The following is a 14,299-nucleotide window of genomic DNA, read 5'->3' as shown; positions in this document are numbered from 1 at the left end:
CCCAACAAGCAGCAAGGACTTTGCCCCCATGCAGAGCTAGTGTGGCAACAGAAATCTATCCATCCACTTCCCCTACTGGTAGGAATTGTTGATAGGTATGTAGTCTCCTACCTGGATCTCCTCCTCCTCCTCCAGTCCAATAAGAGCCTGTGCTTTCAGGCAGGATCTGCAGCCAGGTGAGGTGACTATCTTCTTCTCCAGGCCAGAGGATGAAGATCCACCCTGGGATAGGCAGGCTCTGCTCCAAGCCAGAGTTTTGCCTCCGGCATCTCCCACAAGGTCATGGTTCCATGGTTTTGCACCTGGTTCCAGCTGGGGGGCCTCAGCAATACTAGTAAAAAACAAAGTGGATTCTGCAAGTCTGCCTACTCCTGGGCAAACCCAGGGATGGCCAACTTGTGTATTTTCATGGGGCTCTTAGTTCTCTGCCACTGGTCAAAGAGGCTAGAATCCAATTGTGCCCTGTGCATGGCTGGTCTTCTAGCAGCCTCACCAATATGGAGCAAAAGCACTTGCTTGGTACAAAGACACTTATTTGGAGGGTGGCTTAGGGATGTATTAAGGACCTCACTTTCCTCCCTCTACCATAATTCAAGTACTGTATGAATGAATCTTTATTACGGTCAATTACCCATAACAGAAACAAAACAATACAACGTGTTTGACAAAATACAAAAACGGAGCAGGAGAAATATTTTTTTTAACCAAATCATTCTGTATACAGTAAATAAATTCTGCTTGCAAGTTCAGGGCAGAAGTGAGATGTCAAGAACCAGGGATTTCTTAGCTCAAATCTCATAACAAATAATAATTTCAGGCAAATTAAACTAGGTATTATCGCACTGATACACATTTCAGCTAAATTTCAGTAACTATAATAATGTAGCTGAAGTGAATTCTTGAATGAGAATAGAGAGGACTGTCACCTTATCCCTTCAAGGGAAACTCTTGATTAGGGATGTGCATGAAATTTGATGAATCAATTCAAATTTGAATTGATTCAAATTGATTTGAATTTATTTGGAACCATTGAACATAGTGGAGATTTGTTTGAATCGATTTGAATTCACCCAAACTTGATTCAAATTAGGGCATATTCAAATTGATTCGAACAAATCTCCACTCTGTTCAATGGTTCCAAATCGAATAGATTCAAATTCTAATCAATTCATGCTAATTTTGTAAACACCCTACTCTTGAGTCATCCCACGGGTCATGAAAGGCTGGATGAAATGGCTTCGGGCTGTTCTGCGAATGGCACACATGTACGTGTGAATGGCACACATGTGAAGAGCACAAGAGCAGCTTATTTTGATTTCAGGTGGGGCGGGGGGAGCAGTAAACAAGATTAATGTTGTCTGTTGTCTGGAGACTCAAAATGCCCGCCTGTATGCTTGCTTCTGCACCTCTTCACAAATGGTACATTTGTAAAACTATTTCAGAAAATAATAGGTGTCTCCCAATTGTCTCTCCTCCAAAAGAAATTTACTCTTTAAAACTTCTCAACGCCTAGAGAAGGGCAAGCACCTAAACAACAGCATGGTTTCACCTACTCTGTATCCCCTAATAGGCCCCAAGTCAAGATGATTTGATTTTAGATTATGAGCCCACTGACGACAGGAACATGGGAACATAGGAAGCTGCTTTATGCTGAGTCAGACCACTGATCCATCTAGCTCAGTACTGTCTACACTAAATGTCAGCAGCTTCTCCAAGATTTCAGACAAGAGTCTTCCCACCACCACCACCACCCTACCTGGAGATGTAGCCAGAGATTGAACCTGGAACCTTCTGCATGCAAAGCAGGAGCTCTGCCACTGAGCTATGGCCCCATCCCCTAAAGGGCATATCTAACAGCGCACACATGTAGTTGCCCCTCCAAATGCAAACCAAGGCATACTTACTTAGCAAAGAGGACAATTCATGTTTGCTACCACAAGACCAGCTCTCCACCCCCCATCTTTTTCATTGTTTTATGTAAACTGTTTTGAGAACCTTTTGTTGAAAAGTTCTTTCTTAATAACTTTTTCTTTATTAATAAAATAATAATACTATTTTAGCCCATGCTTTTCCAATACGGCTTTTACCTGCTGCTTTGTATGGTGTTTTATCTGCCGCTTCTTAAAAGTTCTTAACATTGGTGCTCTGTGCTTCTAAACATGGTTTCCTTTTAGTGTACAGCTGCAGTTTTTATCAGCATGCTTTATGGTTTCGTATGTAGGTTAGGCTACTGAGATACATTATGCATAGGGGTTCCTTGGAAGACTGTTCAGAAACTTTGGTTATTCCAAAATATTGCTTGGAATATGGATTATTAACTGGGACTTGGTGCTGGGAACAAACCTTGCCTGTGCTGCCTGCCTTTCAAGTCCTACAGGAGGGAATGTTATCTCTTGCATCATTTTGTTCTTGTACAGAGTTCATCTTTGGAGGCTGTCCTCTGGGTGCCCTCAGTCTGGGATGAGGAGGTAACAGCAGGAGAGAGAACCTTCTCAACACTGGTGCTGCATCTATGGCATTCTCTTCCTTGGGAAGCTCGTCTGGCACCTATGTTAATTTGGAGGGCACCTTTTTATGTTCCCAGGCTTTTAACATCTGAAGAAATTTTACCATCTGCTTTATTGCATCTTTTATTCTGCTGTTCATTCTGACTGCATGATATGGGGTGGTGTTTGTTTTTTACTGGAAGGCAGTATGTTACTCTGTTAAATACCTGGATAAATGTTTTTGTTTTTAATTAGTATTTTATGACTCTTAGCCACTTCAGAGATCTCCTGGCAGAGGTGAAATACAAGTTTATGAAACAAAATTAAATTCTCCCAAAGTATTTCATGCATTTGATGAAGTGCGAGTTTCCAAGGTGTAACAGCGCTTCCTATCTCCTAGCTAAAAACAGATAAACGAAGGTATTCGTACAGAATTTGGTTCTGGAGATAAGGGCCACACAGGCAGCAAATGGAAGTAGCTGGAATTTTAATGGTACTAAGTCCGAGAGCATATGTTGAACTGCCAGCATACAAAAGGAACTCTCCCTGAATAGGTCTCTGCTTGTGCATGTGCGCCTACACATGCACGTGCCCACACATGCACACGCATTTTTAGCTTCAAGTCAGATCTAGAGGAGAATGGTCACTGATCTCAGAGAGCAGTGGGGAAGGAGGTGGAGGAGGTGGGTTAGGGGGCAGAACATTCTCCTCTGACTTCTGAGCCCCCTCCCTGAGCCATTGCTCTCGGTTGCTGGCTGAAGGATCACCCTGGGCCAGCATGCTCTCCTTCCGGTGTGCCAGATGTTTGCAATACTCATTGTAAAAGGACTCGCTTCTTGATACCCGGTGAACAGGACTGCAACAGTCTAAGTAAAAATGAAAACGAGATAAGATGAAAGGACATGAGTGCATTGGGCCCTGGCTTCCTTTGTTTACGAGGAATTAATACATTTATATCACACCAATCGTTGAATCTTGAGGCAGTTTACAACATAGATATAAACAATTAAAACAGTTCAAAATAAATGGAAACTTCAGTTAAAAGTCTGACCATCAAGGTCGTCTTAAGGGCCACCAAAGATGTTAAACCTCATCTCTCAGCAGGGAACATGTTCCAAAGTTCAGGGGCATCTACAGAGAAGGCCTGATCCCGACTCGCCACCAGGTGAGTCTACAGCAACTGCAGGCAGACTCAGAAGCCCTCAGTGAATAGCAGGTGTTCTCTTAGATACCTTAGGCCAAAGCTATTTAGGGCTTTAAAGGTAATCACCAATACTTTGTACTCCACTTTGCCCAGAAACGTATCAGCAGCAAATGCGATGATTTTAGAACAGGAGTAATACGGTCTTTCCAAGTTACCCTGGAGTCTGACCAAAATGGCTGCTAAATTTTGTATTAACTGAAGTTTCGAGTTTCTGGTTTCTTTTGCTTTTTCTGACGTTTCTTTTTCCCACTCGATGCCAATTAAACAGCAGACACTTGGTTCTTGTCTTCTTAGCCTGTTAAGAGACACACACACCACCATGCCACCTGCCGCCTCCAAATTCTATTCCATCCATGGCTTTTGGCTTACAGGCAGCACACGAGACTAGTCTGGATGCAAAAGCCAGTTATATACTCACCATCAATGACCAGATGGGTCTTGTTGCTTTTGTATTCCACAAACTTCACAGAAGTCTTATTTCTGCCAGTGGCCACTTGGGGCATACGGGGGCTGTCCTCTGCTTGGAGCTCCTTCTTTGTGGACTGGAGAGAATAAGTGGCGACTGTGGAGGCAGGCCTAACCGCCCGGCTGGTTACCTAGAATGGGTCAAAATGTTTCATTTGGGGCCACGCAAATGCATGCTAAACCCCAAAGAACCTTATTTCTGTTTCAGAGAGAGAGAGAGAGAGAGAGAGAGAGAGAGAGTTGGACTAGGAGCAAGGAGACCCGTGTTCAAATCCCATTCAGCCATGAACCTTACTGAGTGACTCTGGGCCAGTTGCTTCTCTCTCAGCCCAACCTAACTCACAGGGTTGCTGTGAGGATAAACATTACCATGTGCAATGCTCTGGACCCCTTCGAGGAAGAGAGGTATACAAAGGTAGTAAAGAAATAACATAAAATAAAATAGACAGACAGACAGACTCAGGGTTATAGATCACAAAATCCTGAAAATATAACCACAGTGTACCATGAAGACTTTCTCAAAGACAGAAGCTAGGAGCACCTCAGTGGCAAATGGCAATATAAGAAATATCAGTATAAATAAACTAAGTGCACTAGGCCCATTTGGTGCCTGGGCGGCAAACCTTGAGCCACTTGTACGATCTCTCCTGCACGACTTACAGCTTCCTGGGGCAGCTGGATTATGCTTGGGAGATTCTCTCTTGCACTGACTTGGCCAGAGGTCTCTGAGGTCTGGGGAACCGAATGAGCATTGACCAGCAGCTGTGCTAGGTTTGGAGTCGGATGCTTCAAATGTTCTGAGCCTAAAGCAAAGTTGGAACAAGAGGGTCAGTCTTTTCTAGAAAAACATCTGGAGGCCTCTCCAGCTAGATCAAGCACATCTAAAGTTAGAATTACAATATCCAGACCTCCTAAGGCAACCTTGAGTTTTCTTGGGCTTCTTCTTGGGCTTCTTTCTGTCATAGGACTCTTAAAGAAAGCAATGGGGAAGGTGAAAGAGAGAGAAAATGTAGTTTAGAAAAGCCAGTTCAGTTTTATTTCCATCCTATTACCTGGTGCTTTCAGGGCATTCTGGTGTGGAGCTTTCTGAAAACCAAATTCCGTCTCTCCCAGTTCCCCTTGGAATAGATTATTCTGTTGTCTTTGACTTGCAAGAAAAGCTTACAGAGAAATTGCTGGTTTACCTAGTAGGATTTGCAAATCAGCCTCCAGTTTGGAGAATATCTTTTGTTGCTGTTATTCTATTCTCCACCTTACAACGACAGAGCTCAAGAGAGGAAAATATCTAATGTTTCTTTTCCCTCCTTAGCAATACTGTACAGCAATATTTCTTTATTGGATCAGTCTGGAGATGGTTTCAGCCAATCTTTTAAACCCATCCACATGATGATTTATCAAATTACCAGTGAAGTTTCTTTCTCTGCTACAATCAGTTCCTCTTATCTGTGAACCAGCCTCTTATCTCTTGCCATCTTAAACATATCTCTAAAGGCATTTTTTTTTAATGCTGCCATTACAGGTGTTGGTCCATGAAAGCTTCAGCCCAGGAATCAAGACACTACTCCATTTGCTTATCTCCTCACCCAACCCGCGCGTGCGCACACACACACACAAATACACACTCATGCATCGTCATGAAACACACACTCATGCATCCTCCATGTTCTTGCTTACCTTAATTTTAAATCTATATAAACTGCGTGCCTTCTGCACAGTAAATGGAGTTGCTGGTTCCTCCTTGTCGTCTGTCAGTGCTCTCCTCCTGCTCTCTAGACTCAGCTGCACTATGGGAGCCAGCTGCAGATGGTGTGAGGAACATTGCCTCTTTGTGCTAGGATTTTCCTTCTGATTCATTCCTAGGCCTGTAGGATTACTTCAGAGCAAAAACAACATGGCGCCTCTTATCACCCTGCTGAAAATACTTAAGCACAGACTTAAGATCTTTTCTTTTTTCAAAACATGCTAGTGTTCACAACTGCAATATCTGCATTTTCAACAGGTTTTGGAATAACCTGGCAAGGGCCATAGTGGCACCTCCTGGTCCAAGATGCTCTTACTTGCTTAGGGGAAGACACCAAACTCAGGACGTCGGCTGAATTCTTTGAGGTGTGATTTGATCTTTAAGCTTCTCTCTGAAGCAAATTCTAGCTTGGGGAATAGTAGGCTGGAACTGACCTTGATTTATTGTTGGGGACCTTCTGATTTCTCCTTAGATGCAGGAGATAAGGTTGGCCTCCTGTAGGGACTTTATTTGACTTCTTCCTATTCTGTGAAATGGGATAACTCCAGTAAGAGAAGAAAAAGAAAAGAGAAAGCTAGCCATATTCACCCTTACCCACCCAACACCCTAATCCTCCATGCCATCTCTGATGCCCCTGAAGGGTGGGAGTCATTGAAATGACAGCACAAGTTGTGTTATATTGTAATTTCTATAGAAATATCCGAGCTCATGATTTAGCAAAGGTAAAATTGTGCTGTCGAGGCGGTGTTGACTCCTGGTGACCACAGAGCCATGTGGTTTTTCTTTGGTAGAATACAGGCGGGGTTTACCATTGTCTCCTCCCGCACAGTGTGAGATGATGCCTTTCAGCATCTTTCTATATCACTGCTGCCTGACATAGGCGTTACCCATAGTCTGGGGAAACATACCAGCGGGGATTCAAACTGGCAACCTCTGGCTTGCTAGTCAAGACATTTCCCCACTGTGCCATTAGGTGGCTTCATGATATGGCACCCTTTCTAATTGATTTTCCAGGCCATTCAGATTCTTTCTAAGTTCATTAACTTTTGTCTGACCAAAAAGATGAGATTTCTTTACCCAAGTATTGTGTGTGATTGCTAGTAGAATCTGTTCAAGTTTTGTCAATGCTTCCCCATGATATTAATTAAGAAGGAGAGTGTCATTTTAGCTTGATTAGTTTGGTTTTATTGCTTAGAAAATTGAGTACATTATTATTTTATTGTTTTAGTCTTCACCTCTGAGACTGTATTTTAGTTTTCACCTGTGTGACTGTTATGTGTTTCTTCTGGTCAGTGACCGTAATAAAGAAGAAGATGATGATGAAGATTTCTGCCCAGGAAAAAAAAAGTGAAATCTATCAACTGCGGAGCAGAGGATAACTGAATCAGTTGACACGGATGCCCTGGAATGGGCAGGCACTCTAAGCAGGTCTCTGCATACTTGCTGTACACGTTTCCTAATCTTAAGGCATTTCAGCTTGGAAGTTGACCAGGACTCCCTTCCGTCCTTTGCAAAAAGAATGCCATCATGAGGCCCCCTGCCTTTATCAGCACCCTGATATGCAGCAATTTAGCAGGTAAAGCATTCCACACCGCTTTTTCTCTATGCCAGGAAAAGCAACACCTGCCATATACCTGTGTGGCAGACTGCCAGGGAGAGGAGTTGGGCCACTTAAAAATAAAACACACACAGAAAGCAGAAAAGCAACAAAACGTATTTGCTGCAGGGGACTTCTAACTGATCAGCAGGCGACAGCAGAATCGAGACCAGGAAATGAGCACAGCTCACCATCTCTTTCTTCTCCTTCAAACACAGGATGCTTTCCAAAGCAAGGTCTTTCACACACAGTCTTCGAGAGGGTGTCTCTCTAAACAAAGAGGAGCCACATAAGCTGACTTCTTGGGGGAGCATTTCTGGGTCAGTTAAAAGGCAGACAGAGAGGGGCAATATTTAGGCACCCCACCAGTTAAGAAACCTTCTCTGCAGTTACCAGCTGAGGCCATCAGTGCAGGGGCATTGCTAGGTACTTGAAAGATCCACAACTCAGGCCCACAGCCCACCCCCCACCCCCTGATTTGATAATTAAATTCAATCATACACCCCCAAGAATAATTAAGTATGTTTTTAATAGTCTCTAATATTATAATACAGTGCCTATAGAGTAGCAGAGAGCCAGGTGAGGCCAGGAGCATTCTCTCCCCTCCTCTGTGCAGGTGCCTCCACTGCTGCACTTCTATTCAGGAAGAGGTCATGGAAGAGGAAGGTGGCTGATGAGATTTGGGGCTCTGAGCAATTCACTGGGGGCGATGCCCCACAGGCCACCCCCAATGATGCCCCTGCATCAAAGCAAGCGATGGCAACAATCAGGCACTCCCTAATTTATTTATTTATTTATTTAGCTAGCTAGCTAGCATATTTGTATACTGCCCAAAACTCACGTCTGAGTCTTGCCCCAAAGAGAATTTTATGCCAAATTTTAATTTTGGTTCTTGATTGCTCTGAGAGCCAATTTTTGGCTGGAAAGCAGGATTCAAATTTAGGAAACTGATAAAATAAGTAAGCACAGACAATTCCTTGAAGCATGAGCAGCAAGCAAAGGCTTTCGGCCACTCCCTTTAGCAACTACTTGAGATATTTTCAATTTCAAAATACCTCATTGGCACTTAGGCTATGTGGCTCATCTGTATGGCACTTTGCCACTGGTATGTGGTTCATGTCAGGCCTGCTGGCAGTTACTCACTCCAATCCGGAGGGAAGCCAGGAGGGATGAAGGGAACCCATGCTAAATTCACACTGTGTGATCATCATTACAAGTCCTGCTACTTACACTCCTGTGGCTGGGATCTTGGGCCGCAGAAGTCGATGATGAGTATTTGGGACCCACTTGAGAATCAAGTTACTGCAGGTTGGCTGGCAACCTAGGCCAGGTTCAGCAAAGTCACTGAGATCTGTCACCTGCAACTAACAAGCAGAAAGGGAAGAATGAGACACTGGATAAAGAACCTTTTGTGACCTTGCCCCAGGTTTTCCCCTAGCTTCTCTCCAGACTGAGGCGAGCTGCTACCAGCAGACTTGAGATGAGCTCTTAATTTCTAATAAATTATCAATGCAATTGATTCTACTTGCTAAAGGCAGAGTCCGAGGGCCTCACTTCACGGCTAACACTTGGAGTCTGTGCTTGCCAATGAAAAATAATAACATAGGGATTTAGGAAGCTTCCTTATACTGAGTCAGACCCTTGGGTCCACCCAGCTCAGTACTGTCTACACTGACTGGCAGTGGGTCTCCAAAGTTGCAGGCAGGAGTCTATCCCAGCCCTCCCTGGAGATGCTGCCAGGGACTGAACCTGGGACCTTCTGCATTCAAGACAAATGCTCTTCTACTGAGCTAGGGCCCCATCCCCTAGGGGGAATATCTTACAGCAGACACCACTCACAGTCACGTACAGTCATCCATCAAAATGGAAACCTAGGCAAACATTCATGCTTGCTGCTACCACAATACCAGCAGTCTTCCTCAAATTAGCAGAGCCCAGCCCTGCAGCCAAAACCTTAAGGACATAGGAAACTGCCTAATACAGAGTCAGACTCTTGGTCCATCCAGCTCAGTATTGCCTACTCTGCCTGGCAGCGGTTCTCCAAGGTTTCAGGTGTAGGTATTTCCTAGCCTTACCTGGAGATGGTGCCAGGGATTGGGACCTTATGCATGTGAAGCAGATTATTATTATATATTCTTTATTCAATTTATATACTGCCTGACTCCAAAGGCTGTAGGTGCTAAGTAGCTCTGCCACTGAACTACTCAGTGGTTCAGCTACTGAACTCAGCACCATTATGGCAGGGTTACCTCTTGGGGGTTAAAACAGATAGCACTCAAGAACTACATCAATGGTTGGGTCTGCCTAACCCAAGGCTGCTCAGCTTGGGACCTCCTGCAGATGTTGGCCTAAACCTCCTATTAAAACCCCTAAAACTCCCATAAAAATCCCTAAAAAACCCTGGCTACTGGCCACTGTGGCTGGGGATTATGGGAGTTGTAGTCCAAAAACAGCTGGGGGCCAAAGTTGAGCAGACCTGGGCCCTAACCCCACCTTGCCACCAACTCACTGAACTCACTCACTTTCTCCGCTTGCCTCAAGGAAGTGAAACTGATCGGTGAGTAGTAGGGAGTGTGAGATTCCATCCTGGAGTTTAGCCCAGGGAAGGGATTCCTTTCAGAACTGGAAAACACAGGCAGACCAAAAGAAAACTGCATTAGAAAGAGCAATGAGGAATTTCTGCCTAACATAGTAAATGCTAACTACTCTTGGATTCATGCCTTCCTCTTACACACACACTAATTATGATGGGGCGTACAATCCACCAGGAAGTTTGCCTAAACGTTTTTCACACCTGGCTTTTAGTTCGCATCTCCTCCGGAATGGAGATGTGCATTCACATCTAGGCCAAATTTACCCTGAAGTCCCTGCAAGCTATCAGGAAGCACTTCACGCACAATTCGGGTTTTTCATAGCACAGAGTGTAGCCTGATTTATATCCAGGGTAAAACAAAACCCACTCTTTGTGTTTTGAGGGGCAACTTTGAACTCGCTCGCATTAAAGCCTTGCAGAAAACCTGTGATAAAGCCTGCTCTCTGGGAAAGCTCCTGCAGAAGCCCAATATGAAGATACGAAGCTGCCGTATACCGAGTCACCCATAGGCAGCAGCATTTATTAAATAGAAACCCCAAACCCACAATTCCAGAAGCACATACACAGGGGATCAAACACAGAGTTCTGAATGTGCTGACCTCAGTACAGACATTGGGGGAATCAAAGCTTCATTTATAGTGGAACTTGAAAAATAAGTTCTAGCCTCCTTGATGCTGGAGATGGCCTTGGAGAGGGAGTTCAAACTTTCACTGCAACTGGTCTTTTCATTCTGAGAATAATTGAGAGGAAGGTTGACGATCTTCAGTGTTGGCAGTTCATCTAAAACATTGAGCGACTACTGTTAGCACGAATGAAAGGTCTTTCATTGTGTCATTTGTGTCCATTTTAAGAATAATTCCCAGACCACTGCATCCCAATTTACAAACAATAAAAAGAAAACATGTCTCAATTTTACGCTTAATTCTTTACGATCACAAAACATGGTTAATTAAAACACATGCAACTAGCCAGACATTTAAAAACAACCTTGCTCTTGAGTTACTGAAGAAAGCCGTGTCGAAAATCACACACCTACTAGTCATAATAAAATACGTCTACCAAAACATTTTGAAATTCTGCCAGTTCAGTGTTTGGTGTTGCTGCCCAAAAACTTTCTCAAGTGGAAAAGTTTGTAAACAGCTCCACAAAATTTACTAATCCCAGATCAGAGTAACTTGCCCCCCCCCATATATATAATAATTTGTAAATTTCCCCACCAGTGCTCCTCCAACCGTGTTTAGGGTCGTGTGAATGAGCCCAGAGTAAACAATCTTGAGCTAGATGGACCAATAGTCTGACTTGGTAGAAGGCAGGTTTGTATGTTCTAGTTCAGGGATTCATTTATTGTTCAATTTATATGCCTCTTTTCATAAAAATAATTTCAAAGTGGTTTACAATATAATTCAAACAATGCATTCTTAAAATACAAAGGTACAGATGATCTCAAAAATTAAAACAATGCATAATTAAAATACAAAAGTTAAGAGCTTTAAAGGTCAAAACCAGCACCTTGAACTGGACCTAGAAACAAACTGGTAGCTAATGCAGCTCTTTCAGATTGGGTGTGATATATCCCAATGGGCAGCTCCGGAGACAATCCTACGTGCCGCATTTTGCGTGTTGCTGAACTGGAATTCCCATCAGCCCTCAGCTGCAATTTATCGTGGCTGGGGGTGATGGGAGTTGTAATTCAGCAACATCTGGAGGCCCCCAAGTTGGGAACCACCATTCTAATTAACTGCTGGACTTCCCTGTGACCACTGCAGGGTTTAAACTTGAGCAGGGTGGCTTGGTGGCTGGAAGACAAGCATACCATGCAGACTGGTGTTTCTTTCTCAGACAAATGCCTGCTTACATTCAAATTCTGGAGATTCCCTCCCCGACGAGATGAGGGTCCTTAGTATGATTCGAGGCTGCCCTCTCTCGATCCTCCGCATCGCCTCCCAGCAAGGCGGGTGCTGGCAAGCAGTCATGTCACAAATGGTTTCATCCCACTGGCTGGCATCAACGGTCACCATCCTGGCAGCAACCTCCTAGGTTAAGGAGCACTCTGACAATTCTGCATTCAAGGAGAAATGAGAAACCACCAGGAGTTAATTTCCCAAAAGAGATAGCTTCCCACTCTATAACTGCCCTATCTTCCTATTATCTGCTGGATACAGTTCAAGGTTTAAAGACTAATAGGTTTATGGAGACATGAGCTATTGTGGACTAGAGTCCACCCACGATGGTTTTTACTGGAAAAAGCCAACATGGTTGAGGTTGAACTCTTCTGGAAATTAAAACTGTGTTGGTTTTGACCTATAAAGCCCTTAACAGCTCGTGCTCGAAATACCTCAGAGACTATTTTCTGTCTGGTGTACCATCACAAACATTAAGACCAACCGATAGTATCTTCTGGACCATAAAATTCATATGCCCAGGTCTAAATTGGTCTTTTAACTTTTCAACCTGATTAATTTTTTATCCTATATTGAACCTATTTTATTAATGTTGTAAGCCACTCTGAGAAATAGTGCACTGAAGGGGTGGGGTATAAACGTTTTAAATAATAATAATAGACAGCAAAGACAAGTCAAGAGGGTTTATTCGCTCCACAATTGTGGGACGTCCCTCCACACTAGAAACCCCACTAAGTCTGAGTCTGCTCTCAACATCGCTCTACGAGTTCCATTTCTGGATGCACTTGTCATTTTGCATGTTTTGTAAGTGGTGTTTGTCATTTTGTGACAAGACATTTTACAACGGAGAAAGCAGAGAGAGAGAGTCAGAGAGAGAGAGAGAAGATCTCTGAATTTTATCTATTAAAATTGCTGTTTTTAACAGTTCATTTTGTTTTCCTTGTGTTTATGTTATGAACCGTCTAGAGCCTTTGGAGTCAGGCGGTATATAAATAAAACATACATACATACATACACAGGATAAAGTTGAAAAGCAACATGTACTTTTTGTACTGTACACACACACACATATATATCATAGTTTTGATTCCAAGAACCAGACTATGTATATTTCACACACACACAAATATGCTGTACATACAAAAAAGAGAAATTTATACAATGTATTCATAAAATATTGGATTGTATGTTCTGTCTTGCATGTGTGTATGTGTGAGCACATGCAAGACGAAGCATACAGTCACGTATTTTATGCATAAACTGTATACATTACTACTACTTGAGGATAGGAGATGGAGGGCAGATTAAAGTGAGCTTTTCTCCATAGGACGCACTTATGCGTGGCTATATCTTGTGGAGAATGGCCTCCTTTCCTTTGGTCCCGAGAGGCATCTCCTGCCCCTCAGTCGAGATGAGGCACAGATACACTCCCCAGGGGAAGGGCAGGAAATAAATACATACATACATGTAAATATGTATGTATTTATTTATTAAGAGGTTTAGTAAATAAAGATATTTGATTTAATATAAATGGTTAGGCAGTAAATTAAGGAGATGCATGCATACAAGAGGAAACAATTACATATGCTCGCTCTCTCTCTCTCTCTATATATATATATACACACACAAACATATATGTTCTATGTATAAATAAACACATAGTGAATAAAAATGCAGCTGAATAAATAAATGGCCTATTTAACTGTGCGTATTCTCTGAAGGGCATACATACAATGGTATACAACCCTCAACTGTTTGTATTAAGAGACGTCTCTGCTTTGGGCGGAATATACACATGGGCTAAATAATAAATAAATACCTAATTTCATAAATAATGGCCTCATAGGTTCTCCACATACACAAAGAGCCACACAAAGGCGGCGGCGGCGGAGCCAATGGAGGGCGGGGGCCGAGGTCACGTGACCCGCCCGCCTCGGGGAGGCCGAGGAGAGAGCGAAGCCGCGCGGCGGAGCAACCCCCTCGCGCACTCCCGCCCTCCCCTTTCCCCGCCTTTTCTCTCACCACTTTTTTTTTTTAAGCTCCCCCTCCCTCAACCGCCCGCCTCGCGCCCAGCAAGCGCGCACGTGCCGCCCCACCTGGGCCGGGCCTCGCGGGGGGTTGCTTAGCAACGCAGAACGCTCTCTCGCTTGTTCCCGCCTCCGGCTCCCAGAGAGCACCGCGCGCGATTGAGAGAGGTGTTGGGAGGGGGACTAGTGAGCCAGCCAGGGAGAAGCTGCTGTGGCTGTGACGGAAAGAGTTGCGTCACAAGCGGCGCAGCCCTCACTTCGGTGCTTTCCCCCCCCCCGCCTCCA

The 14,299-nt window shown here is 43.8% G+C and overlaps 2 protein-coding genes across 9 annotated transcripts in view; both read right to left on the bottom strand.

The window, feature by feature from the left end:
• RGS3 (regulator of G protein signaling 3) overlaps positions 1-2,469 on the bottom strand; it is a 92,308-nt gene extending 89,839 nt beyond the window's left edge. For 3 of the 4 annotated variants that reach the window (XR_008312784.1, XM_053282254.1, XM_053282256.1), the window contains exons 1-2: positions 2,088-2,227; positions 112-331 (exon numbers count right to left, since the gene is read on the bottom strand). The gene's annotated coding sequence lies outside the window, so the exon portion shown is untranslated. Of the gene's footprint in view, positions 1-111; positions 332-2,087; positions 2,228-2,343 lie in introns of those variants that run through there. The other variant, XM_053282255.1, reaches the window with a different exon arrangement.
• C17H9orf43 (chromosome 17 C9orf43 homolog) lies at positions 600-14,198 on the bottom strand. Of its 5 annotated transcripts, none has more exons than XM_053282265.1 (12): positions 14,084-14,198; positions 11,942-12,145; positions 10,686-10,866; positions 10,016-10,115; positions 8,724-8,857; positions 7,685-7,763; positions 6,331-6,422; positions 5,830-6,028; positions 5,064-5,124; positions 4,816-4,958; positions 4,109-4,286; positions 600-3,352 (listed from the first exon to the last, which is right to left on the bottom strand). In XM_053282265.1, the coding sequence occupies exons 2-12, from the start codon at positions 12,102-12,104 to the stop codon at positions 3,105-3,107; spliced, it is 1,578 nt and encodes a 525-aa protein (XP_053138240.1). In that variant the 5' UTR covers positions 12,105-12,145; positions 14,084-14,198; the 3' UTR covers positions 600-3,104. The 5 variants fall into 5 exon arrangements, with proteins under 5 accessions (XP_053138240.1, XP_053138241.1, XP_053138239.1 ...); XM_053282266.1 differs by lacking the exon at positions 14,084-14,198 and adding an exon at positions 14,010-14,056; XM_053282264.1 differs by lacking the exon at positions 14,084-14,198 and adding an exon at positions 13,807-14,000.
• Between the last annotated feature and the right edge of the window lie 101 nt (positions 14,199-14,299).

Source organism: Hemicordylus capensis, chromosome 17 (genome assembly GCF_027244095.1).
Source record: "Hemicordylus capensis ecotype Gifberg chromosome 17, rHemCap1.1.pri, whole genome shotgun sequence".
Classification (NCBI taxonomy): Eukaryota; Metazoa; Chordata; class Lepidosauria; order Squamata; family Cordylidae; genus Hemicordylus; species Hemicordylus capensis.
Note: the sequence above shows the minus strand (reverse complement) of the source record. Positions and strands in the feature narration are given on the sequence as shown.